Below are 23,563 nucleotides of genomic sequence, written 5' to 3'. Positions count from 1 at the left end.
AAAAAAAAAAAAATAAATAAAATAAAAATAAATAAATAAAAATAAAGACTACAGATTGGGTCTAGTGTATACTGCTGGGGAGATGGCTGCACCAAAATCTCACAAACCACCACTAAAGAACTTACTCATATAACCAAATACCACCTGTTCTCCCAAAACCTATGGAAATAAAAAATTAAAACAAACAAAGAAAAAAAAAAAAAACTAAGCCAAAGCAATCATCCAAATAGCAATCACCCAACTCAAAACAAACAAACAAGAAAACATCCAAAACACCCCCGAAGACAAAGCCCAGCATCTCTGAACCCCAGTAGCTGGCTCATCCCAGTGTCCTGGCTGTCGCCTTGTGGTACCCAGTCTCTGGAATGCTGCCTGGTCAAAAGGGGTTTAGGGCACTTACTTGATCATCTGTGGCACAGTGACCTTGGAATTTTCTTCAAACGCGTTCATCATGAGCCCATTGCATCGGATGTTATCCACACACTGGAATCAGAGAGAGGACCCCAGCATGAGAGCTCTCCATTGCTGGACCCAGGCCCACCAGGAGCTCTGCCAACTGTAAAGTTCACATGCCTTGGCTTGACACAGGGTCCTCAAGCTTCAAGGGCATTGTCCTGGCAAAGGCAGGGTCAGTGTGGAGCATCCTTTAGACTTTGGCCAGAAGTCAAGTCTCAGTTGAGTGACCTTGGGGAACTTACTTGATCTCAAGTCTTGGTTTCCTTATATGCAAAGTGGGGATAATGACTTCTACCTCACTGGGTTGACTGCAAACAACCACTGGGATGCAAAATGAATGCATCTGCCACTGACCATTCTGTTGCTGATCTCTGGGGTCCAGTGTCAAGGACACGATCAGATCCAAGATGATGTGGGATCTCTCTCCTGGGAGGCCAGCCCAGCAGGGCCTCTGCCCCCCTGCACGGGGGTGTTGAACTGTTCTCTCTGTGCTCTGACCATCACAGTGCCAACACTTGGATGCTGTGGATGGTTTTCTATATGAAGAATGCATGGGTGTGGGCTCCTGGGGAAGGCAAGGCTACTGGCAGGAGGGCCACAGATGATTGTACATTTCACTCGACCTCCAAAAATATTCAAAATGCAAATTTTGCTTTGAATAAAAAGTACCCGCCCAAACAAAAATAAAAGCTGCATCTCTTGGGGGGGCTGCCTCTTTTCCCCTGCACTATCCCCTGCCCTGGGTCTTCACATTTCTGCCATGAGAGGGTTTCTTCTTGGCATAGCGATGGGGAAGCCTTGGTGGCACATTACAGAAGCTTCTGGTTTTGGGAATGTGTGTGTTGCAGGGAGGAGGGTGTCAAAGTCATTGGGAAGTAGCAACTGAGAGCTGGCACAGTGGGTGGTGGAGCTCCCAGGCCCAGACTTCTGGGCACGGCCAGGACCCCAATGAGGGAGGCTTCTGTCATTTGCGTTTCTCAGTCCCACTTCTCTCACCCACCTGACAATCTCTCTAGCTTTGGTTCTACCAGCGACTGCAGAACAAAGACTTGGCCAGGGGCTCAGAGTATTATGGAGGCAGGAGGGCTTGGTGTAGGGGCCAGAGGACTCCCACCTTGACCCATTCACTGGCATCCACAACAGCTGCAAGGAGGGCAGAGGACTAGTGGGCACCCTCCGGGCAAGTAGCCCTGGGCCTTTGACGGCTGCAGCTCACTGGGGATGTGAAAGGGCCAAGGTCAGGGTCTGCAGTTTTCTCCAGGGCTTCCTGGGTGTTTTGAAGACATGTGGGAAGACTCAGAACAGGCATGTGCTATGCATCATCCCACCCGCCTTACTCCTCTGGGACTGCGAGATGGGCAGGTGGGCCAGAAGGAAGGCTGGAAGGGGCAGTCAGGGGAGCCTGGAAGGGGCACAAAACCAAGAAGGTGGGGAGCGAGCAAGGGCAGCCGTCCTAGATCCCATGAAGATGCTGCCCTGCCCTTTCAGTTCCTACAGGCACAGGCCTCCTGCAACCCTCTGGACCATGGAGGGGGGGCCACCAACCTCCCTCCCCTTCTCCTGTTGTTGGCTGCTCTCCTACACCCTACCCCACAGAGAGGATGACCAAGGCTCCCAGCTGCTGGGATGGCACATCCCTGATCCATCACAGGCCCCTGCTGGGCTCAGGGAGGGGCTTGTCCTGGGGCTTGAACCCCGGTGCTGCTGACAACCTCTTTTTGGACTCAAGTCTCACCCCTTGTACTTTAGGCACCCATGGGCACTATGGGTCTGCTCACTGGTACCTGGGAAAGTCTGTGCTTCCTGGTTAATGTTCCAAATAGGGCAAATGACCCTAATGCTTGCAGCAGGCCAAAGCAAAACTTAATCTTCCATGTGCATAGTTGAGGCTAGGTTTGATCTTAGGTAGCTGCCCCGACTCACTGAAGAAGCTACCCTCGGCTTTCAGGGAGACCGTTCTCTCACTGTGGACATTATTACATCTAATATGCTCAGACTTTTCTGTGCATATCAATTACCTGGGGCATGTACTAAAATGTGGATTTGCAGGTCATATGCCAACAATTTAGATTTGTAGGTCGGCAGGGTAGTGGGGAAAGGGGAGAAGGGTCCAGGAAACTGAAGTTTATAAAATCACCTTGCTAGGTGGTACAGATGCAAGAGGGGTTTCCAGACCACACTTTCAAGGTGACCCAGGGGACTGTAAATGGGATGGACTAGCTGAGCTCAGCTTTGGGTAGGGCTGTGGGCTTGGAAGATTCTTGCATCTTTCTCTGTAGAACAGTGCAGCTACTCCACCGCCCCTCCCCATCCCCCCACCAGCCAAGCCCCTGACCTGGTTAAGCATGAAGGGACCACTCGCTTTCAGGAACAGGTGACGCTACTCACCTGGCTGATGTCACTGGTCCACGCCGCCTTCTCCTGTCTGGACGAGGCCACTAGGATGACCGTAAAGGGCGGGGAATCCTTTGGCTCCACCCCGATTTTAAAATCCAAGTGATCTATGTCTTGGCTGGATCCTTTGGCTTCCAGTTGTAAAACATAAAGTTAGCAGCATGAATGTGGACACTTTTTCAGTTGGAAAATGTTTTATTGGTCCCTGTCGTACGCACCGGTGGAGGCTCTGCCTTGGTAAGGCACCGGGCCAATTGCTGCTACTTTCAGAATATTATTTTTCTAAGTGGGGAATCTCCATTTCAAAGATGGAAAAAGTAAGACGTAGCTTGCGATCACTCAGGGGCAGTTCCGGATTCAGAGCAGGAGAGCCTTTAGGAATCAGTCTGCCCTCTGCCCTCCTTACACCAATGGAGGTGAGGTCCCAGGCGAGGACTTGTCCAAGGCTCCCAGCAGGGTGGTGGCCAAGCCAGGGCAGGGCTAGAATGGGCCTCACAGCCAGGCCCTCCTGCTACCCCCAAGGTGGTTCTGGGGCCAAATGAGGAACTTCAAGATCTTAAACTTTTATGGATTGGACTGGACATTTAGTTCAGTTTAGAGCTCCCCAAAGCAAAAGTGAATCCAAGGTATTTTTATTACTGCTCTTAACCTGAAAATTCCTTGAAGTCTTGAAAGCTGTTTATTTGGAAAAACTAAGACTAAGACTACGGCTTCAAGATTCTTTTCAATGCACTCACATTAATTGGGGATGCACTGAATGGGTTAATGGTGTAAAGGGCCTGCTTTGGCTCTGCTTTGCTCTGAAGCTCTATGGCTGTGTGATGTTGAGGTGGTTTCCTTCCCCCTCTGGGCTTCAGATGTCCTCCTGTACAACAGGAGTGGGACTTGATTTCTGAGGTTCCTGTCCCTTCCAGTTCTGACACCTGAGAATTTTAGGAGTCCTTGCTGGGCACGGGGGAGCCCATTGTCCTGGGACTGTGCTGGAGTCTCTGAGAAGTGGGTGCCTGTGTGTGAGTGTGTTTCAGGTGGGGGACGCTTGTGGCCATGCTCCCACCTCCCTCGGCCTAGGAGGGTAAACAGCCTTGGGGCCTGACAGTGCCACTTGAGTCTGGGCTTTCCTGCGGACCTGCTGTGGCCAAGATGAAAGAAGGCTGCACTGATAGGAAGGCTCCAGGTCAGCTGCCTCCTCCTTTATTCTTCCCTTGGGGAACCACTTGGTTTGGCCCTTATTGGAAGGGCATGAGGGGAGCAGAACCCAGTGGTAGCAGGGGCTGAACAGGGTGCATGCATGAGGGCATGTGTGTGTGTGTTTGTGTTTGCCAAGTGTGTGTGTGGCAACCCCTAGGCCCATGCCCATCCCCATGCCATGCTGGGCCTGTGAGGCTGAGGTGCTTCAGACACAGCCCACCCCAGGAGGCCCAGTCTGAGGAGGGAAAAGAGCACGGGTCCTGCTGGTGTCCCCACAGAGCAGGGCATCCAGAGGCATCTCTGAGGGTCTTGGCTTGGGGTCAGTGAAGAAGGGAGATGAGTGCCAACTTTGGCCCAACAGTAGTGATCACTCCCCCTAATCTGAATAATGACCCCACCTCCAATTCTGATGCCTTGGGAGGTAAATCCCATCAAACATCACAGCACCAAGGACTCTGCCCTCCGTGGACTTCCCCATTCAGCTCCATTTGAGTTGTTCAGTCCCTTCTCACTGAGGTCTTGCCTCCCCTCCTGGTCCCTGCTAGGGGATAGTTCCCTCTCTTAGGACGCTCAGCCCTGCAATACTTCTGTCAGTGCCCCCTGCACATTCTTTCCTTTTCCACTGCAGGACAGAGATAGGGCTGGGTGTCTCCCTGGCTCCCAGCATGTGGCCCTGAGAGTCCTTGTGCATGTCACATGCAGGTGCATGAATGAGGCGTGCTCACCGAGATGCCATGACCCCAAAACCTAACAGTGCCAACTGGCCCAGCAGCCCAAGGAGCTTGGAAGGAACCAGGAAGGTGGATCAGGGTCATCACCTGCTGGGTTGGGAGCTCTTTCTTTAAAGCCTCAGGCTCTGGTCTCTCCACACCTTATTGGAAGTAGAGGGGAGCAGAGCCCAGCTGTAGCAGGGACTGAATAGAGTGCGTGCATGAGGGCATGTGTGGACCTCCCCTCTGCACTTCAGCATCCTCCCTTCCTCCTAAAGAAACCAATGCCTGGCCCAACCTTTAGGAGTGAGCATGTGTGTGTCTGTGCAAGCACACACATGCACCCATGCAGCCTTCACACTCACCTTCCTCCTCCGTGCTTTCTGGCTCCTCCAATAAAGTGCAGTCAATGAGGGATATGACTCCGTTCTGAAAAAGAGCAGCAGGGGCTACTTTGGATCGAGGGGTAGATGTGCTGGTTTAGGAGTCCCTGGATGATAGGGCTGGAAGGGACTTTAACAAGGAGCATCCATGTACACACACAGATGTATGGATATATTATATGCCAAGTGGATATTTTGCTTTTTCAGTGGAAGAACTTTATCTTCATATAAGAAACTCAGTGAAGTGAGTCAAAGGGGATTGTCTCAGAGAGGCCTTCCCCAAACCAAGCTTGAGTTCAGGTCACGGGTGGAGCGGCCAGAACCTGGCCTGCTCGACCCTTTCTTGCTTCCACAGCAGTTCCAGGGCATCGCTTCACAGCCCTAAGTTTGCAGAGGTTTGAAATCCCCCATTTTGGGCCAAAGCTATCAGGTTACCCACAGGAAGACAGAGGCTGATCTTATGGGTATTGTAATTCTCATTTTACAGGTGAAGAAATGAAGACAGAGAAGTTGCATGCCTTGTTCAAGGTCCCCTGGCAAGTTAGCAGTGAGTCTGGAGAGAGCCTCAAGGGCCCAATCCCAGTCCTGGTCAGTTACTTATTTTTAATTATTAGGAATACCTGGAAAAATGCCTCCCATCCATGAGTGTGTGAGCATCTCTTGGGTAGGAGGTCCCTTGATATTGTAGTGAGAAATAAGAGTGGCCACAGCTGTGGTGGTTGTAAGACATGCTCACAAATTCTTTCACATTTTTCTTTTCAAAAAGCAAAGCCTAATTCCCTTCTTCTTGAGTGTGGGCTGGACTTAGTGGCTCACATCTAATTAAAAGAATAAATCAGAAGTGATGGTGTGCCACTTTGGAGACCACAGCCTCCTGCTTGCTCTCTTGCTATCTCTTGCATCACCTGTTCTGGGGGACACCAACTGGCATGTTGTGGGGAGAGGTCTATGAATGAGGAACTGAGGCCTCCAGCCAATAGTCATGGAGGTGTGCCATCTTGGAAAAGGATAGGATACTCCGGCCCCAGTTGAGCCTTCAGAACACTGCAGCCCCAGCTGACATCTTGACTGCAAACCCCTGAGATGCCCTGAGCCAAGACTACCCAGATAAGTCGCTCCTGATTTCCTGACCCACAGAGAAACTGTGAGGTAATAAATGTTTGTTTTAAGCTACTACATTTGGGGGTAATTTATTATATAGCAACAGATTGAAGTGAAATAGCAATGAATGATTAGGAGACCTGGCCATGTGACTAATTTATATATGAAAACGCTTGCAGAGCAGGCTGCCCCTTGGGAGGCAAAGTGGACTGCCAAACCATGGATTTGACTTCTTGCTTTGCTCTTTGGTGGCCTTGGGTTAGCCCCCAGGACTAACCCACTGGGCCTCAAGCCTGCCCAGTGACATCACTGGGCTTCATCATTTGGAAAGCCCCATCTAGCTCTGACATTCTCTTACTTCAGGGTCTCAAAAATTCTTACAGTCGTTTTAAATCTTGCAGATCTGTAGTCTGCCCCCTTCAGAAAGGACTTAAGGCATTCTATTGCCACTTGTGATATTTCAAGAGAAGTGATTTGAATTTTAGCTTACGGCTATTGGAGAGTAGAGCACAGTGATTAAGAACACAGACTCTGGAGCCAGACTGGCTCAGTTCAAATCCCACCCCTGCCATGTGCTGGCTTCTTCTGTCTTGCTTCCCTTATCTATATAAAATGGGGAAAATGATAGTATCCGTCTCAGTGGGCTGTTCTGGGAATTAAATATACATAACGTATTTGAGCGAGTTCTTGCCCCATAGTAAGCATTATGTAAGGGCTTGATATTAGAAATACAAGTTCATTATTACATAATTAAGAGTGACAATGTCTGTTATCCAGTGAGCATGCAGTGTGTACCTGACATGAGAACTCCCTCACTTACTCCTCACAGCACTCCTGTGAAGAAGGTATTTCTACACTCTTTATGCAGATAAGGAAACTGAAGCCTGATGAGGCCTTGTGACTTGTCTGAGGTCACCTACTGGTAAATGGCAGTGCTGGGATTTGAGCTGATTTCTGAGTCCATGTTCTTCATCAATGTGCTAACAGACTTTTAAAACTAAAAACAGCTGGGTACGGTGGCTCATGCCTGTAATCCCAGCACTTTGAGAGGCCGAGGCTGGTGGATCACCTGCGGTCAGGAGTTCGAGACCAGCCTGGCCAATATGGTGAAACCCTGTCTCCACTAAAAATACAAAAATTAGCCAGGCATGGTAGCAGGTGCCTATAATCCCAGCTACTTGGGAGGCTGAGGCAGGAGAATTTCTTAAACCTGGGAGGCGGAGATTGCAGTGAGAAGAGATTGCGCCATTGCCCTTCAGCCTAGGCAACAAGAACGAAACTCCATCTCAAAAACAAACAAAAAAACCCCCCAAAACCCCCCCAAAAAACTAAACACAAACAAGCAAACAAACAAAAAACTCCAGATAAAATAAAACAAACATAAAAACATGCTTTTGGATTTTCAGAACCTTTGTGTCTTCAGTTTAACCTGTCCCCACTGACCCCTGCCACACCCCCAGCCTAGACACAGATCTTCTCAGTAGAAACTCCAGAGCTAATAAATAATGAAAGCTTTCCTTGATACATAATTTGGTTAAAACAGAAGTATTCAATATTTGTAAATTAATTTCCCCTTGTGCAGCCAGCCAGCTAATTTGTGGCTATGTGAACATAAGCAGTATATTCCCTGAAGCCATTGTTGGGTCTGTTAGCTCCGCAGGAGGTTACGGGCCAGGCATCCAGGGTCTGGAAGAATGGCTTCTCTGATGCTGTGGCTTAATTGAGAGCACCCTCTGGCCCTTTCCAGGCCACAATGTGTTCAGGCTTCCAAGGTGATGAATGCAGGGCTGCGGGGACTGTAGCTCACAGAGGCAAGTGCTTCCTAATTGACAGCAAATCCACACCCACTGTGAGCTCAGCGCTAACTTATCTGTGCAATGTCTCTGTGAGGGCCAATGTCTCTATTTGATAGAAGAAGTGTGGACAGGGGCAGGGGTCTTTTCCAGGGTCACATGTGTGTAAGGGATGGAGCTGGGACTGATGTGGAGCTCAGAGCAATGAGACAAGCAGTGGGCTGTGTCGGGGGATAGGAGATCCTGCCCAGGTCACAGGCTTTACAGCAGAGGTGGCACTTGAACAGGCCTTGAGGGATGTGAAGGTGGTCTGCCAGGGGAGAGGAGGCTGTGTGGCTGAACAGACAGCATGAGAAAAGGCCCTGGGCCTATGAGGAGGCAGGAGCAGGTCTGAGATGCTCATTCCCTCCACCTTGAGGGATGAGCTGGTTAGCTGAGCATTGGGGGCCTCACACAGGGCTGCAAGGTCTAGAAGCTCCGTGTGGAGAAGCTCAGCAGCCTCCAGGGCTCCTGTGCTGGAGGAGGGAATGCTTGAGAAGGTCACTGGGAGGGGCTCTGTCAGAGCTCCCTTGTGGTGGAGATGAAAGAAAGGCTCTGAGTGATGCCTTGGCCCTCAGCCAGTGGAGGCCCTCCACCCTGCCCCTCACAAACACCACACACAGACACACACACACACACACACACCACACACACAGACACAAAAACACATACTCCACACACACAACACATATCTCACACATAGACACACACAGATACACACATACACACATCACACATACAAACACACACACATATACACACCACACACACATCACACATACATACACACATGTACACAGAAACATACACACACCACACACAGACACACACACATATACACATATACCACACCCACCCACAACATACATACATATAAACGTACACAGATATACACATAGGTACACAGACATATACCACACACATACCCACCACACCTGTACACAGAAAGACAACACATATATACACATACATATGCCATATACCGTAGACACACACACACACACTGAACACACACAAATGCACAGAGACACAACACACATACAGACAAACACCTACACACACTACACACAAATACACATATCATATACACAAATACAGACACACATATATACACATACATACACACACACACCACACACACAGACACAAAGACATATACACATATATCCATACTGATATGGTTTGGCTGTGTCCCCACCCAAATCTCATCTTGAATTGTAGCTCCCACAATCCCCACCTGTCATGGGAGGGACCCAGTGGGAGGGGATCGAATCATGGGGGTAGGTTTTTCCCAAGCTATTCTTGTGATAGTGAATAAGTATCACAAGATCTGCTGGTTTTATAAAGGGCAGTTCCCCTGCACATGCTCTCTTGCCTGCTGCCATGAAAGACGTGCCTTTGCTCCTCCTTCGCCTTCCACCACGACTGTGAGGCCTCCTCAGCCATGTGGAACTGTGAATCCATTAAACCTCTCTTTCTTTGTAAATTACCCAGTCTCAGGTATTTTTTCATAGCAGTAAGAAAGTGGACTAATACACACAGAGAGATATAAACACATACAGACACACACATGTACATACACACCACGCACACATACACACACATGCATATACACATACACACACACACCACATATACAAACACACAGACACAAAAACACCACACATACATACACACAAACACACACAGACACACACACATGCACACACACATGCCTTTTAGGGGTTTGTCCAGGCCCTCTGGTTCCTCTGCCCAGGTGCCCAGCGTGGGGAATCTGAGGCCCTCGGTTCTCACCTTCCCATCTCCCAGGATTTCGCTAGTGGAAAATTGGTCAAGTTCTGCTCGCTCCAACTGGCCAAACTACGGGGTGTGTGTATATCTGTGCGTGTGTGCATGCATATGTCTCCAACACCCCTGCCCACCACCTGGGCCCATAGACCCTATGGCCAGGACAGCACCTGTGTTACCCTCACTGGGCAGCCCCCGAGCCCCTCTTCCACAGCCCTTACCTTGGTCAGGTGAAGCTTCCCTCCAGAGCCTCTGGTACAGATAATCAGATGCTTAGAAAACAGGAAGCACTGTCGCTCACCCTCTTTCTTTAGGGAGAGAGACCCCAGGCGCCCTCTGGTGATCTTGCCCTTTTCAGACATGGGCACCTGGATGAGGGAACCTGTGGGTGGAGGAGAGAGACCCTGAGCCCATTTTCTGGGGTGACCTTTGCCTCTGACCCAGCTTTGAAGGTTGAGATACTGGGGCAGCAGCAGTGGGACAAGTCCATTCTGGTTCCCAGTGGCAAATGTGTTCCTGGGATGCTCCTTTAGGCCTCTCTGCAGGGTCAGATGGTTGGGGGATGAGAGGTGACCAGAGAAGCTCCATGCAGTGCCCACTGATGTCCCAGCCAGGGGCTAGGGACTCAGCAGGTAGAGGAAACCCCAAAGGGCGTGGCCCATGTGGTGAGAATGAAGGGCTGGGCTGAGGCCTGGGGATGGCAGGGGGCTGAATAAGTGGGGAACCGGTTGCAGGCCCCGAGGGGTTAACAAGATACATTGCACTCCTGGGAACTGCTTAGGGCAAAACCTGCCTCCCATCCTATTTGTAAAAAAGATAGCTACTAAGATTTAAAAAAAAAAAAAAAAAAAGATACATTGCACTCCTGTTGTCCACAGCCATGGCAGACATCACCAATCAATCACTGCACCATACTGCAGAGCTCAGACAGAGCCTCTCAGTCCTCAGCACAGCACTCTAGGAAGCCATTACTGAGCAGAGTAGGTGCCTGTCATGAAAGCCATTGCTGCCCTACTCTGGTCTCCCCACCCTAATACATACCCTATGGGACCCTCCCCACTGACATCCACAGCTACTCACTGTCCCCAGGATTCAGGCACTCGAGGCCTCCCACCGGTCTGGCTTGGGCACACCTCCCAGCCTGCCCTCTTACAATTGTCCCCTTCTTCTGCCTCACATGTAGTTCCGGGTCAAGTTAGCCTGAGTGTCACTCTTAGTTCTGAAAAGCCCTTCCTTCACTCTGTCTTCCCTGTGAATTCCTGCTTATCCTTGGGAAAGCCCTCGTGACTCTCTTGGTCCTGCTCCAGGCCACTGCTCTGCCTCCTGCATCAGGGAGATCCACCTGGCACACGTTCCTGCATTTGTCCCCTCATGACTCTCTCCCTCTGTACAATAGGCTTCTGGAGGGCAGGGCTGGGGCTATTCTCTGAGTGTCCCCAGAATGCGCTGTAGGTCTGGCATGAGCAGGGCAGGTATCAGTGTTGGCTGCATGACTGACAAGTGAGAAACACCTTGCAGAATCCACTCATTTTGTCTTCAGGTCCAGCCCAGCTGGAGAGGGAGAAAATGCCTTGGCTCAGGGTGATGGAGCAGATTTCTGGTCTGTGGGGGTACTGGCCACCCCAGGAGGGGTCATTTCTTGGGCTACTTCCAAGCCAGGTCCACTTGGGGTTCCTTCAGAGGGGGCCTAAAATACTATGTGAGAATACTTCTGGCATAGAGAACGCCCAACACAGCCCGAGGGGAGCTGAGAAACAGGCAGGGCTGGATCTGAGCTCAGCAGGTCACAGGGTGGGCCTGGGGAAGGACATAGGGGCCAACATACACAGGGGCTGGGATAAAACTCTGAAAAGGTGATACCCTTGTCCAAGGCAGCTGCATAGGCCAGCGGGAGGCGCTGGCAAGTATTTCATTAGGCAGAGAATCCCAGGGCTACAGAGAAGAGACTCTGGAGGTCCGTTTGAGGTAGAGGTCACTTGTGAGGCATGCCAGCAGGAGCTCAGTCTCCCACAAAACATGGAAGTTGAATGTGATGAATTTCAAATGCATTGCAGTTCTGATATCAGTCCCCTGAGCCACAGAGAGCCTTCACCTGCCTCTCTCAACCGGGCTGTGCCTCTTAATCACTGCTCTCAAGGGAAGCAAGGCTAAAGTGTGGGAAAGACCTTTTCCCATGAGAATCACTGTGAAAATGATCTCTCTAAAGCAGCAGAGGATGATGAGGAAAAGAGAGGGGAATGGACTCAACGCTGACCTCCTCCCAGACACTGAAAATGCTTCTGATTCACAGAGACAACTGTTAGCTGTCCTCATCCCCCGCCCCATACTTTCTCCCCAAAAAGGACATGTCGATGTTTACTATGACACACAATAGACAAACCAAGGCCATCTGGGTAGAATTCTGTTTACATCTGGAGAGAAGGAAACTGTGAAAACCAATAATATCTGCATCTATATGTATAGATACTGACATCTACATATAGCTATTGCATTCCGCCAGCAGCCTGGGAATATTCTGCAATCACATTGGCAGGTCTTGGCATGTGGCAGCCAAACCAACTGGTGGTGTCCCCGAGAGTGCTGCCTCCCTCCTGCGGCTGGGGCCCATCTGGGGGAGACAGGGTGGAGAGGCCATACCTTGTCTCACAAAGGTCTGGCTGGTGTCCAGGAGGATCTCACAGCCTTCGATGATCATGCGCTCGATGGCCAGGTTTTTCCGGATGTTCTCTGTCTCACTTACTTCATCGTGCATTATCCTGTGGGGATGGGAAGCTGCACAGTCAGAGACAGGCTGCCCCCACTTCCCAGGGCGGTGAGAATGCCAGGCTTCTGGCCAGACCTAGGAAGAAAGCCTGGTACGCGGATTCTCAGGTGGGGTCTGTGGTCATGGAGGGGATGGGAGTGTGTATTTACTGAGTGCCTGTTGCATGCTGGGCACTTCATTGGCATGACCTCATTTTATCCTTCTGACAGCTCAAGGAGGCAACTGTTCTTATTTCAGAAAAAAGAAAACAGAAGTCAGCATCTACGATGCAGCTCTGTCAGATTTTAGAGTCCGAACTATGTAGAACAGACAGCAGGGGCAGCTCAGCACTGGGAAGGATATGGGAGTACAGGAGACATCCTGTGTTCATGACCCTGACCCTCATCCTTCTACTAGCCTTATTCCCATCCCAAGAACAAAGCTCATTGCTCCCTCAGGGCCTTTGCACTCGCTGTCTCCTCTTCTTGAATGCTCTTTCTCCAAATATTTGCATAGTTGTGTCCTTAATATTGCTTGGGTCCTGAAATGGCTTACCTTTTGGAGCACCTGGCAATCCCACTGGCTCAGGGGATGACTGACCTTAGCCTACTTCTGTAAGCTCTGGCTGACCTTAGCCTGAATATAGATCAACTCCCCTATTTATTGCTCTCCGACTGCTGTAATACCCCTCCTCTCCGAGAGGTGGCGCCATCCAATAGCTTTTAAAAAATGGCGTTGGTGGGAAAAGGTGGGTGTGAGCCGCCAATTTTGCCTTGGTGGGTTTCCAGTAGTCTTGGGAAGGTAGTGAGGAATTTGGCAGGGGCAGGGTCTGGGGAGTGGGGAAGGGGGGCTTCTGGCAAAAGTATCCCACCTACTCCAAGCAAAGTACAAAACCTTTTATCTGCTGCTGATGCCTGAATTTCTATAGCTAAGACCACAAAAGGGCTGGTTAATATGTGTGGCTTACAAACTTCTCTCATAGACATTATCCAATTTAAACCCCAAAATAAAGATGACACTGCCTCTTCCGGAGCTGGATCTGTGCTTAACTGAATCAGCATGACATTGAGCAGATTCCTCAATCCCTCTGATCCTTAGTTTCCTCATCTACAGAATGCTGGGGTGGAGGTGGAATAAAAGGGATTTCAGGTACTCGCCCATGCCATGCCACGCCTGGCACATGACAGCTGCTTAAATAAAGGGTAGTAGTCATTGTTGATGATATTATCATTGGTTGCAAAAGAGTTGTTATTATCTTTCCTGGTTAAGGACATGCATTTTAGGCTTAAAGTCACTAGACTAGCACTTTAATAAATGGACCGGGGCCCTTAGCTGGAGTCTCTTCTTTGGGAGCCTCAGTTTCCCCCTTTCTTCCCCAGCAATGCTCTTCTTGGAAGCCCAGGCCCCTGCTTGATGTTTGAGAGGGAGGCACCTCTGGGCACATGCTAGTTCCCTAGAGATGGATTCATTATGGAAGTAGCCAATGGTAATTAAAACCACTTCTCTTGATGAGGGTGGGATTTTGTGGGGGAAGCCTGTGTTTGGTAAAACACAAGGGGGGTAATTCCAAGGTAGCAAAACTAGTTTTCCTGAGCAGCTGCAGTTTACACATTCTAAGTTCCAGCCCCAAGTGGGGTTTGTGTTCGGGACCCACATGCACACATGTGGGAGCTCTGGGAAGGCGGTGGGAGTTTCCAGGCTGCCAGGCTCCTGGGAGCCCTGGAAATGATGACTTGGGTTATCAGTGAGCAGAGAATATAAGGGTCAGGATAAAAGGGTGGGATGAAGGCCCAGTCCCTGGAGGTGGGGAGTGTTTCTGAGCGCAGCCTAGGAGAAGTTTGGCTATCTAATGGCTTCCTCCCTGGGGGAACGTGAGAGGAGAATGAAAGGGATACTGTCATGATGATAGGAAAACCTTTTGTGCCACTGGAGCTGGGTTCAGGGCCAGGTACAGGTAGTTGGGTGGGAGGAAGGAAGAGTAGGCCACACACCGAGGATCCCGGGGATAAGGGATCAGGGTCTTATGTCAAATACCTCGGCACTATGTGCCACCTGCAGCTCTGTTTGCAACAGGATAGGATATCCCTCAGCCAGGAGGAGCCCTGCTGCCTTACAGGAGTCCCAAACCTTTTTCCTTGGGGAAGAGTGTACAGGATTTGGATCCCTGGGCATGGGAGGACTGGAGTCCCTCCACCCTCGTGATCGGTGGTTTCGTTACTCTGCAACTCTGCAATCACACCCTGATGGCATCCTTGCCCTGATTCTCCACTCAGGTGTGCAACTTGGCTGGGTCGTGGAAGGATCAGGGGGCACCCTATACCTTGTGCTGGTCCAGCCTGGTCCTCCCTCCACCCAGCTGGGAGCTGTGGCCTGGTTGGCTGCCCCTTGCCAGCCTCAGGAAGACTTTTAGCGCACTGAGTGTTTGGCAGTGCCCTGGGTAGGGGCCGGGGCTGGATCCCAGACCCTGAAGACTGATCCTTCTTTGTAGCCCTTGGCAGCCCAGTTCTGACCACAAGGCCCTTCCTCATCTCTTGGTCTTCACAGGGTAGATACCCCCGGGCTCAGCCTCTGGTTCTCATCTTTTTCCTGCCCAAGCTAATTCCCTTGGCAATCTCACCAGTGCTGTCGCTTTAAACACCATCTGCAAGCTGATGATTACCGGATTTCTCTCTCCCCTCCGCTCCAGACTCAAATTCCCTAGTCCCTTCTTGTCATCTCCACTTGGACATTGAATTGGCATTTCAGGTTCAACATGCTCCCAAGAAAGCTCCTGAACTCCCCTCCAGACTTGTCCCTCCTGCAGTTTTCTCCAGCTCGGTTGACGGCACCTCTGCCTTCTTGTGGCTCAGCCCCACATCCTGCAATCACCCTTGACTCTACTCTTTCTCTTTCCACATCAAATCCATCAGAAAATCCCATTGCATCCAGGATCTGAACCTCTTCCTGGAACCTCTTCCTGGATGACCACAGTCGTCTGCTGCCTGGGGTGCTGCAAGAGCCCCTCCGTGCTCCCCCATGTCTGCCCTTGCAGAGGAAGCTTCCCTCTGGGCTTCAGGGGCTGAAAGAGGGCCAGGTGAGGGGCCTTGACCAGAGGACTGGGGCACTAGATTGGACAAGCCATGTGCTTATCCACCCACTGCCACTACCTGCCTCTGGTTGACTAGAGCCTTGGGCACATGAGGGCCTGTCACCCAGGACCCCCTCTGGGCCTCTTATTGCCACAGGTTTTGACACATTGACACTGGAGAACAGAGGAAACAGGCAGAGAGTGCCTGGGAGTCCCAGACAGCTCCCTCTCCTGGGAGATGTTGAGTGCTCAGGGGCCTTCCTCGGGCCCCATCTGTGCCAGGGATAGCATGGCACCCGCTATTCCTGCCCACCAGGGCTTGAGTTGTAACCCCCTCAGGACCACTCCAGGGGACTCTGCTTTGAGCTGTGGCAAGCTGTGCCCCTCCCTTACAATCCCCATCTGAACTCGAGCTTTGTCAGGGGTTCAGCGAACTCCTGGTGAGGGGCGTCCTCAGCCCTGCCCCATCTGCCGGTCTGGTGCACGAAGAGCCAGGCCTCACCTGGACAGCTCCTCCAGTTTGGACTTGGCGTAATCCAGGCTGTTGCGCTCAACGTGCTCATGAGGTGTGTGGGCCAGGAGCTCGTGGAGGGTCAATATGTACCTGGGGATCTGCGGACAGGTGGGAGAGGTGAGGGTGGAGAAAGAGCCAGGGAAGTAGGGCCGGGAAAGCAGGGCCAGGGAAGTAGGGCCAGGGAAATAGGGCCGGGGAGCAAGGCAGGGTCAGACAGGGAGTGAGCAAGAGAGAAAAAGAAAGAGGGAGAGGGAGAGGGAGAGAGGGATAGAGGTGGCGAGGGCGGGGGAGAGAGGGAGAGAGAGAGAGAGCACATGAGCATAGGGTACAGGTGCGGGGAGAGAGAGAGAGAGAGAGCATGCAGGGGGGTGGTGGGAGAGAGAGAGAATGGTTTTTAGCCCAGAGGACTACTTCCATGAGCAGAACTGAGGAAGGAGATAGGCTGCCCTTTGGTCACAGACTCTAACTTGGAGGCTCTTCCAGGGTCTTGTCTAGGGCTCTGCTCTGGTTGAGGGTGGTGTGGGGTGCTCAGGAGCCAGGAGAGAAAGGTGGGGTGGACAGGCCCACAGTCAGCTTGCCCTGCACCCAGCATTGTCTGCTACTGGCCCTAACCACCTCCCCCACCCCCTCTGGCAACCCAGAGCTGGGGCACGTTAAACACTGAGCCCCTCTGCCTGCCATGGTCCCTCCCCCATGCCTGCCTCCCTGACTCTCCCCCACCCAGGCAGGGCCAGACGCCACCTGGAACATGGGGTAGGTGAGGAAGGTCTCCAGCGTCCTCTCCTCGCAGTCAGGCTTGGCCTCGTAGTGCTTCAGCAGCTTGTCAAAGTCACGGTTCTGCTTGCAGTGGGCCAGGATCTGCAGGCTATACTGGTGGTTGCGGACAAACTCTTGGTAGATGTTGAGCATGGGCAGCAGGATGTCAAACAGGTCAGCTGGAAGGATGAGGCAGTCAGTGGGTGGCCAGGGCAGCTTGGTGGGGACAGAATCCCCTAGGCCCTTGGCTCCCCCAGCTACACCCAGAGAGGCCAGGGGCCAGGTTCAAGTTCCTCACCCCAGAGACATCTCTGCTCTTGGGGATGACTCCAGGACCACTGCCCTGTCCAGTTGCCAGTAGGTGGGCCTCCGTCATTGGGACCACATTAGAATCACAGACTCTTAGAGACACTTGTGATGGGAGTGTCAGAGAGAGGAGGTAGAGTGGGCACTTTGGGGTGCCACCTGGATCCCCCCCAGCTGCCAGCAGTGCTGGTGGCCAATGACTCTCAGCTGGGTCCCTCTCCAGGCATTGCTCTCAGCTGGAGGAAGCTGCCTTGCCTGGTCTGTCCTCCCGCTTCAATTCAGGACATTAGTGTGAGGTCACCCTTCTCCATAGCTTCCTGTGGGGTCGGCTGAGGTTCTGTTGCAGCTGGAATGCTGCCCAGATCCTCCCTCTGCCTGCCCCCATGCCCTATGGTGCTATGGCCTAGGACACTCCCCAAGAGGCTTCCCTCCCTCCTGGAGTCTCCGTCCTGGGACAGAAGTGGCCTATCTGAGGTCACAGGGCAAGTCAGCAGCCGGCCTGGAGCTGGGTCTCCTGACCCCCTGTTTCCAGGGGTTTTCCTACCACATGACACATGAGTCTCTGCTCCTTCGTTCATCTGTCATTGTCCCAGCAGGCCTTCCAGGCTTGGCACTATCTAGTTCACCAGGTGGGGCCCTTTCTGGCTATAGTTCTGTCTCCAGCTTCCTGGGTATATAACTTTCCTTTCAGTGCCCCTAAGTCCCAACCAATTTCCCCAAATCTGTCCTTCAACATTTGATAGACTGGGATGGAGTCATGTGAAACATCTTCTATTTATTTATTTATTTATTTATTTATTTATTTATTTATTTATGTATTTATTTATTTGATGGAATCTTTCTCTGTTGCCCAGGCTGGAGTGCAGTGGTGCAGTCTTGGTTCACTGTAATCTCTGCCTCCCATGTTCAAGTGATTCTCCCACCTCAGCCTCCCAAGTAGCTGGGACTACTGGTGTGCACCACCACGCCCAGATAATTTTTGAATTTTTGTGTTTTTTGTAGAGATAGAATTTTTATCACATTGACCAGGATAGTCTTGAACTCCTGAACTCAAGCGATCTGCCTGCCCTGGCCTCCCAAAGTGGTGAGATTACAGGCGTGAGCCACTGTGCCTGGCCTTGAAACATCTTCTTCTTCTTCCTCTTCATTTTTTTGAGATAAGAGTCTCGTTCTGTCGCCCAGGCTGGAGTGGAGTGCCATGGTGAGATCTTGGCTCACCGTAACCTCTGCCTCCTGGGTTCAAGCAATTCTCCTGCCTCAGCCTCCCACGTAGCTGGGACTACAGGTGTACGCCACCATACCTGGCTAATTTTTGTAATGCTAGTAGAGACAGGGTTTCACCATATTGGCCAGGCTGGTCTTCACCTCCTGACCTCAGGCGATCTGCCTGCCTTAGCCTCCCACAGTGCTGGGATTAAAGGCGTGAGTCACCACGCCTGGCCAAAACATCTTCTTATAAGTCCCATTTAAGAAAGGAAACATGCTTTCCTTGTAATCAACTCTAAATGGTAGCTCATGTGATGGGTGTCCGACCACCTGATGGACAATATCTTCAACAATGCAATTGCAGAAGATGAGGACCCCATCTTTCTAAGGACACTTCTTATTTTGACCTTAGAGAAAAGCACGGGTCTTTGACTTGAGAAAAATAATAGTGTCTACTTCCCCCTGGGAAGCTGAGGGCAGGGGAGCTCTGGAGAGCCAGGCCTGGGCCTGCTCTGTGCCCTCCACCTATGCAGCCTTTGCTATCCCTTTACTTCCCTAAGCCATTTTCTTTGCCTCCATCGTGGAGGTGACACCAACACTCACCTTTATCTACCACATTAAGAAAGTGAAAAAAAAGAAAGACACTTGGTGCAGGTTGAGGGTGAGATGCAGGAGGTTCTTCTGTCTGTTGCTTGTGGAACTTAGGGCAGTGCTGCCATCTTGGAGAACAATGGGACAATATGTATGAAGCAAGAGCCTTTCACATTTTTGGGTTCTTTGTTTTAGCAATTCTGCTAATTGGAAACCTATCCCAAGGAAATGATCTCTAATATGGAGAAAATTTCTTATGAAGAGATGATTATTTCTAATAACAAAAAATTGAAACAACTCTAAGAGCCAACCATAGCAGACAGTTTGATAAATGACAGTGCCTTCATGGGTACTGGAGTATTACACAGTGATCAAAAAGCATGCTTTGGGCATGAGAAAATGCTTATGGGATAATGCTAAGTAAAAGAAAAAAAAACAACACACAGCAAGATACAAATTCTATATTCAGTATGTTTGCAATTATGTAAAGTGGAAAAAAACCCAAGATCTCTGCATAGAAAAAAATTGGAAGAAAACACACCAAAGTGTTTATAGTGGTTATCTTTGGGAAGCAGAACTATGCTTGATATTTTTAAACATTTTCTACTTTTATGGGTTCTCAATTTTTCTGAAATGGATGTGTATACATTCTTTATAAAAGGGGAAAGTGGATAGGAAACTAAAAATATATCATTTCCTCTTAGAAATACAGGATTTGCCAACTTGTCTTTTCTCTTCTGCCCCCTCTGAGGGATTCTGTGGGTTTTAAAAAGTGACACTCTATTATGCTCTAGAAGGACAAAACTGCTGCAGCCTTTTGGGGTGGCCCCTGGAGGGAGATTTCTCTGGGGGCCTCAGTGAGGGTTGACTACTCACCCAGGACTAGCGTGGGCCAGCTGGAGATGCGGGCCTTCAGGCCTTGGTAAAAGATCTGATGTAAAAACATGATGGTTTCACTGAAAGAGAAAGCACAGGGTCACCTCTGCCCCAGGGACTTCCTGCTCCTCCAGAGGTGACTGTCCTCAAACCTCCTGCGCGACTTCAGCAGCAAACCCTTTTCTCATGTGAGACCTTACGTGAAAACTGCATCGGCAGGATGGATGATATAATCTGGGGGGCCTGGTGCTAAATGAGAATGCAGGCCCCTGGTTAAAGAATTACTAAGCATTTCCAGATGGTGACAGCAGAGCATTAAATCAAGGCCAGGCTCGTCTATGCATGGAGTGGCATATCCATGGGCCAGCAGAGGGCAGGGAGCTGCTCTGGCCAGTGGCCTCTGTCTCCTCAAGTCCTGGCCTGCTGGGCTCCACACCCCCTCCCCCAAGGTATCTTGGAGGAAACCAGGGCTCTGGCGAACACGGGTAAAAGCCATGGATCAACAGAAGAGCTAGAGTTTGAGATTAGCACAGAGAGGGGCTGAAATCTGCCCAATGCCCCTTCCCAGCTGTGAGACCATGAATAAGTTACCTAAGGTCTCCCAGCCTTGAGTCTTTCTGTGTAAAATACGAAGGTGAAATGAGGAAGCTCCTGGAAGCCATGGGACAATTTGAGTGGCCAGTGCACAGGAGACGCTCAGCAAACGCTAGGTCCCCAACACCCAGTAACCGCCCCCACTTTTTGGAATCAAAGTCAGAGAAGCCAAAAGACCCAGAGTCTTGCTGCTTGCAAAGCCTCTGTTTTGTTGCCACATAACGTGCTGAACTCGTATTCTCATTGGCAGCTTAGCGGGCTGGATACAGATAGCCACATTTGCTGGGCCTTCCCCGCAACCCGTTTTCCACCCACTGCTCCCAAAGCAGCTGGTCCCAGAACACAGTCCGGGCGTCTCCTCTCCCAGGACAAGCTGTGAGGACTGAGAGAACACCAGAGAGAGGCGGCTTCTGCTGCTTCCTGAAGGTACCCCCATTCCTTCCTGCCCAACCATTTCTCCCCTACTCCTTAGCTCCTACCACCTTGGAGACCTGGGGGTTTCCCCCAGATTCCCTCTAGGCTCTTTGCGGTACACTCCATTTATGGATAGGAAAACTGAGGCCCAGAGAGAGAAAGTGAGTACCTCAGGAGTCAGGGAGAGCCCTGAGCCTTTGGGCAGGCCCCCCTCTCTCCCTGGAATGTTCTCCTGTCTGTCTTTGGCAGCATTCTCCACAGTGTGCTCTGGGCTCCCTCCTGCCTCTGTTTCTCCAGGGCTTTGTTTGGCTGTCTGAGGTACCTGGTGTTTCCCACCTTGGGATGCTGGCCCTTCTCCCAGCGGTTTGTGCTCTGAGGCAGCCCTCCTCCATCTCACTGTCTTAGAACAATGAGAGCAGAGGGTGGAAGACATCTGGTGAGCACAGAGATGCTCCAGCTTCGAGGCGGTGTGGGGCAGGGCACAGGGGCCAGTGGATGGAGGGGGCTCAGAGGTTAGAGCCTCAGGACCCCAGAGGGATGTGAAATGTCCTGCGCATGCCTGCTTTGCAGATAAACAGGTAGGGTGGGGAGAAAGAGGATGTGAGAGAGATAGCAAGAGAGAGGAAGGGGTGAGGGAGGTAAGAGAGGGAGAGAGGAAGAAAGGCAGGGAGAGAGGAAGAAAGGCAGGGAGAGAGGAAGAAAGGCAGGGAGAGAGAACAGAACAGAACACAACACCTCCAGGCTAAAGGGTGAAACTAGCAACTGCATTCCACAGAATATGTAGAAGGAAAGGAAAACTGAGCAAGACTGAAACCAATGCAAACTTAAAAATCCAAGCAGAGAAGACTTTGAGCTCTCACTTCTGAGTGTGGATCCCACTAAGTATTGTGAATTGTCTGTCATCTCCCTAAAGTTCCCAGAGAAAGGGTCCCTCCGGGTATGGCGACATCTTATGATCCTTGGTAAGCCTGGTTTCTGTCTGGCTCTGACCCTCAAATGAGTTTGTTGAATGGATAAATGTTCCAAGTTTAAGAACTTTGGGAGTCCACATGTGAAGACCCTTCAAAATGGCCAATAGCAAGAGACCGACCCAGGGTTGTGTGAGAGTGCAGAGAGGGAAGAATGTCTGACTTGAGGTGGGAGGCAAGGAGGTCAGGTCAGGGGACTTTCAGGGGTTCTTGAGGGAGCCATATTTGGCAGCCATCCCCAATCTTTTTGGTACCAGGGACTGGTTTTGTGGAAGACAATCTTTTCACAGACAGATGGTGGGGTGGGGGCAGTGTGGTGGAGGGATGGTTTCAGGGTGATTCAAGTGCATTACATTTATTGTGCACTTTATTTCTATTATTATTATTATATTTTTGAGGCAGAGTCTTGCTCTGTCGCCCAGGCTGCAGTGCAATGGCGTGATCTCGGCTCACTGCAATCTCCTCCTTCCGGGTTCAAGTGATTCTCCTGTCTCAGTCTCCCGAGTGGCTGGGATTACAGGTGCGCACCAGCACGCTGGGTTAATTTTTGTATTTTTAGTAGAGACGGGGTTTCACCATATTGGCCAGGCTGGTCTCAAACTCCTGACCTCAGGTGATCCACCTGCCTTGGCCTCCCAATGTGCTGGGATTACAGGCGTGAGCCACCATGCCTGGCTTATTTCTTTTATTATAACATTGTAATATATAATGAAATAATTATGCAAGTCACCATAATGTAGAATCAATGGGAGCCCTGAGTTTGTTTTCCTGCAACTAGACGGTCCCATCTGGGGGTAATGGGAGACAGTGACAGATCATCAGGCATTAGATTGTCATAAGGAGCATGCAACCTAGATCCCTCACATGTGCAGTTCATGATAGGGTTTGTGCTCCTATGAGAATCTAATGCTGCCACTGATCTGACAGGACGTGGAGCTCAGGTGGTAATGTGAGCAATGGGGAGTGGCTATAAATACAGATGAATCTTTGCTCGCTCACCCACTGTTCACCTCCTGCTGTGGGGTCCAGATTCTAACAGGCTACAGACCAGTGTTAGTCTGTGGCCTGGGGGTTGGGGACCCCTGATATATAGGATCTTGACATATGTCTAGATCCTTTTAGATAACCCTGAGTACTACCATGGCAAGACTTAGGATTGCCATTCTCAGACAGCTTCAGCACAGCAGACAACTGTTCAGGATGGACCAGGGAGAAAATGAACCTTCTTATATCCCAATACTGCACATGCCTGTGCAGCAGCGTATCAGGAACATCATAAGCTAGAATTATAAAAATACAGTTGATGAAGCCTCCATTTCTAAGGTTAAATTTAAAGAATTTAACTTGTAATCCTACTACTCAGAAATTACTATCATTGCCCAGCCAACTAAAAATATTATCTCATTTTGACTTGATTTGCTTAAAAAAGTCAAATTATTAATGGGTTGTTTGAACATTTTTCTTATATATTGGCCATTTGTATTTCTTTTTAAAAAATTGCCTAGTCATGGTCATTGCTATTTTTTCTCTTATTAATCTTTTCTCTCTTATTAATTTTAAATAACTATATTAAGTGTATAGTCTGACATCTATGTTGTAGACATCTTTGCTCAGCTATTTGCCTGTTAATTTTGTGTCTGGTGTTATTCTGAAGTTTTTCCATTTTTCCTTGTAAG

At 50.4% G+C, this 23,563-nt stretch overlaps 1 protein-coding gene across 2 annotated transcripts in view; it reads right to left on the bottom strand.

Moving 5' to 3' along the window:
• RASGRF1 (Ras protein-specific guanine nucleotide-releasing factor 1) overlaps window positions 1–23,563 on the bottom strand; it is a 170,229-nt gene that overhangs the window by 64,684 nt on the left and 81,982 nt on the right. For both annotated transcript variants that reach the window (XM_011983718.1, XM_011983719.1), the window contains exons 6-13: window positions 19,912–19,991; window positions 16,918–17,111; window positions 16,165–16,274; window positions 12,490–12,608; window positions 10,074–10,234; window positions 5,114–5,177; window positions 2,845–2,981; window positions 401–483 (exon numbers count right to left, since the gene is read on the bottom strand). In XM_011983718.1, the coding sequence (XP_011839108.1) occupies window positions 401–483; window positions 2,845–2,981; window positions 5,114–5,177; window positions 10,074–10,234; window positions 12,490–12,608; window positions 16,165–16,274; window positions 16,918–17,111; window positions 19,912–19,991 (948 nt within the window). The remainder of the gene's footprint in view (window positions 1–400; window positions 484–2,844; window positions 2,982–5,113; window positions 5,178–10,073; window positions 10,235–12,489; window positions 12,609–16,164; window positions 16,275–16,917; window positions 17,112–19,911; window positions 19,992–23,563) is intronic.

Source organism: Mandrillus leucophaeus, unplaced genomic scaffold (genome assembly GCF_000951045.1).
Source record: "Mandrillus leucophaeus isolate KB7577 unplaced genomic scaffold, Mleu.le_1.0 Scaffold254, whole genome shotgun sequence".
Taxonomy (NCBI): Eukaryota; Metazoa; Chordata; class Mammalia; order Primates; family Cercopithecidae; genus Mandrillus; species Mandrillus leucophaeus.
Note: the sequence above shows the minus strand (reverse complement) of the source record. Positions and strands in the feature narration are given on the sequence as shown.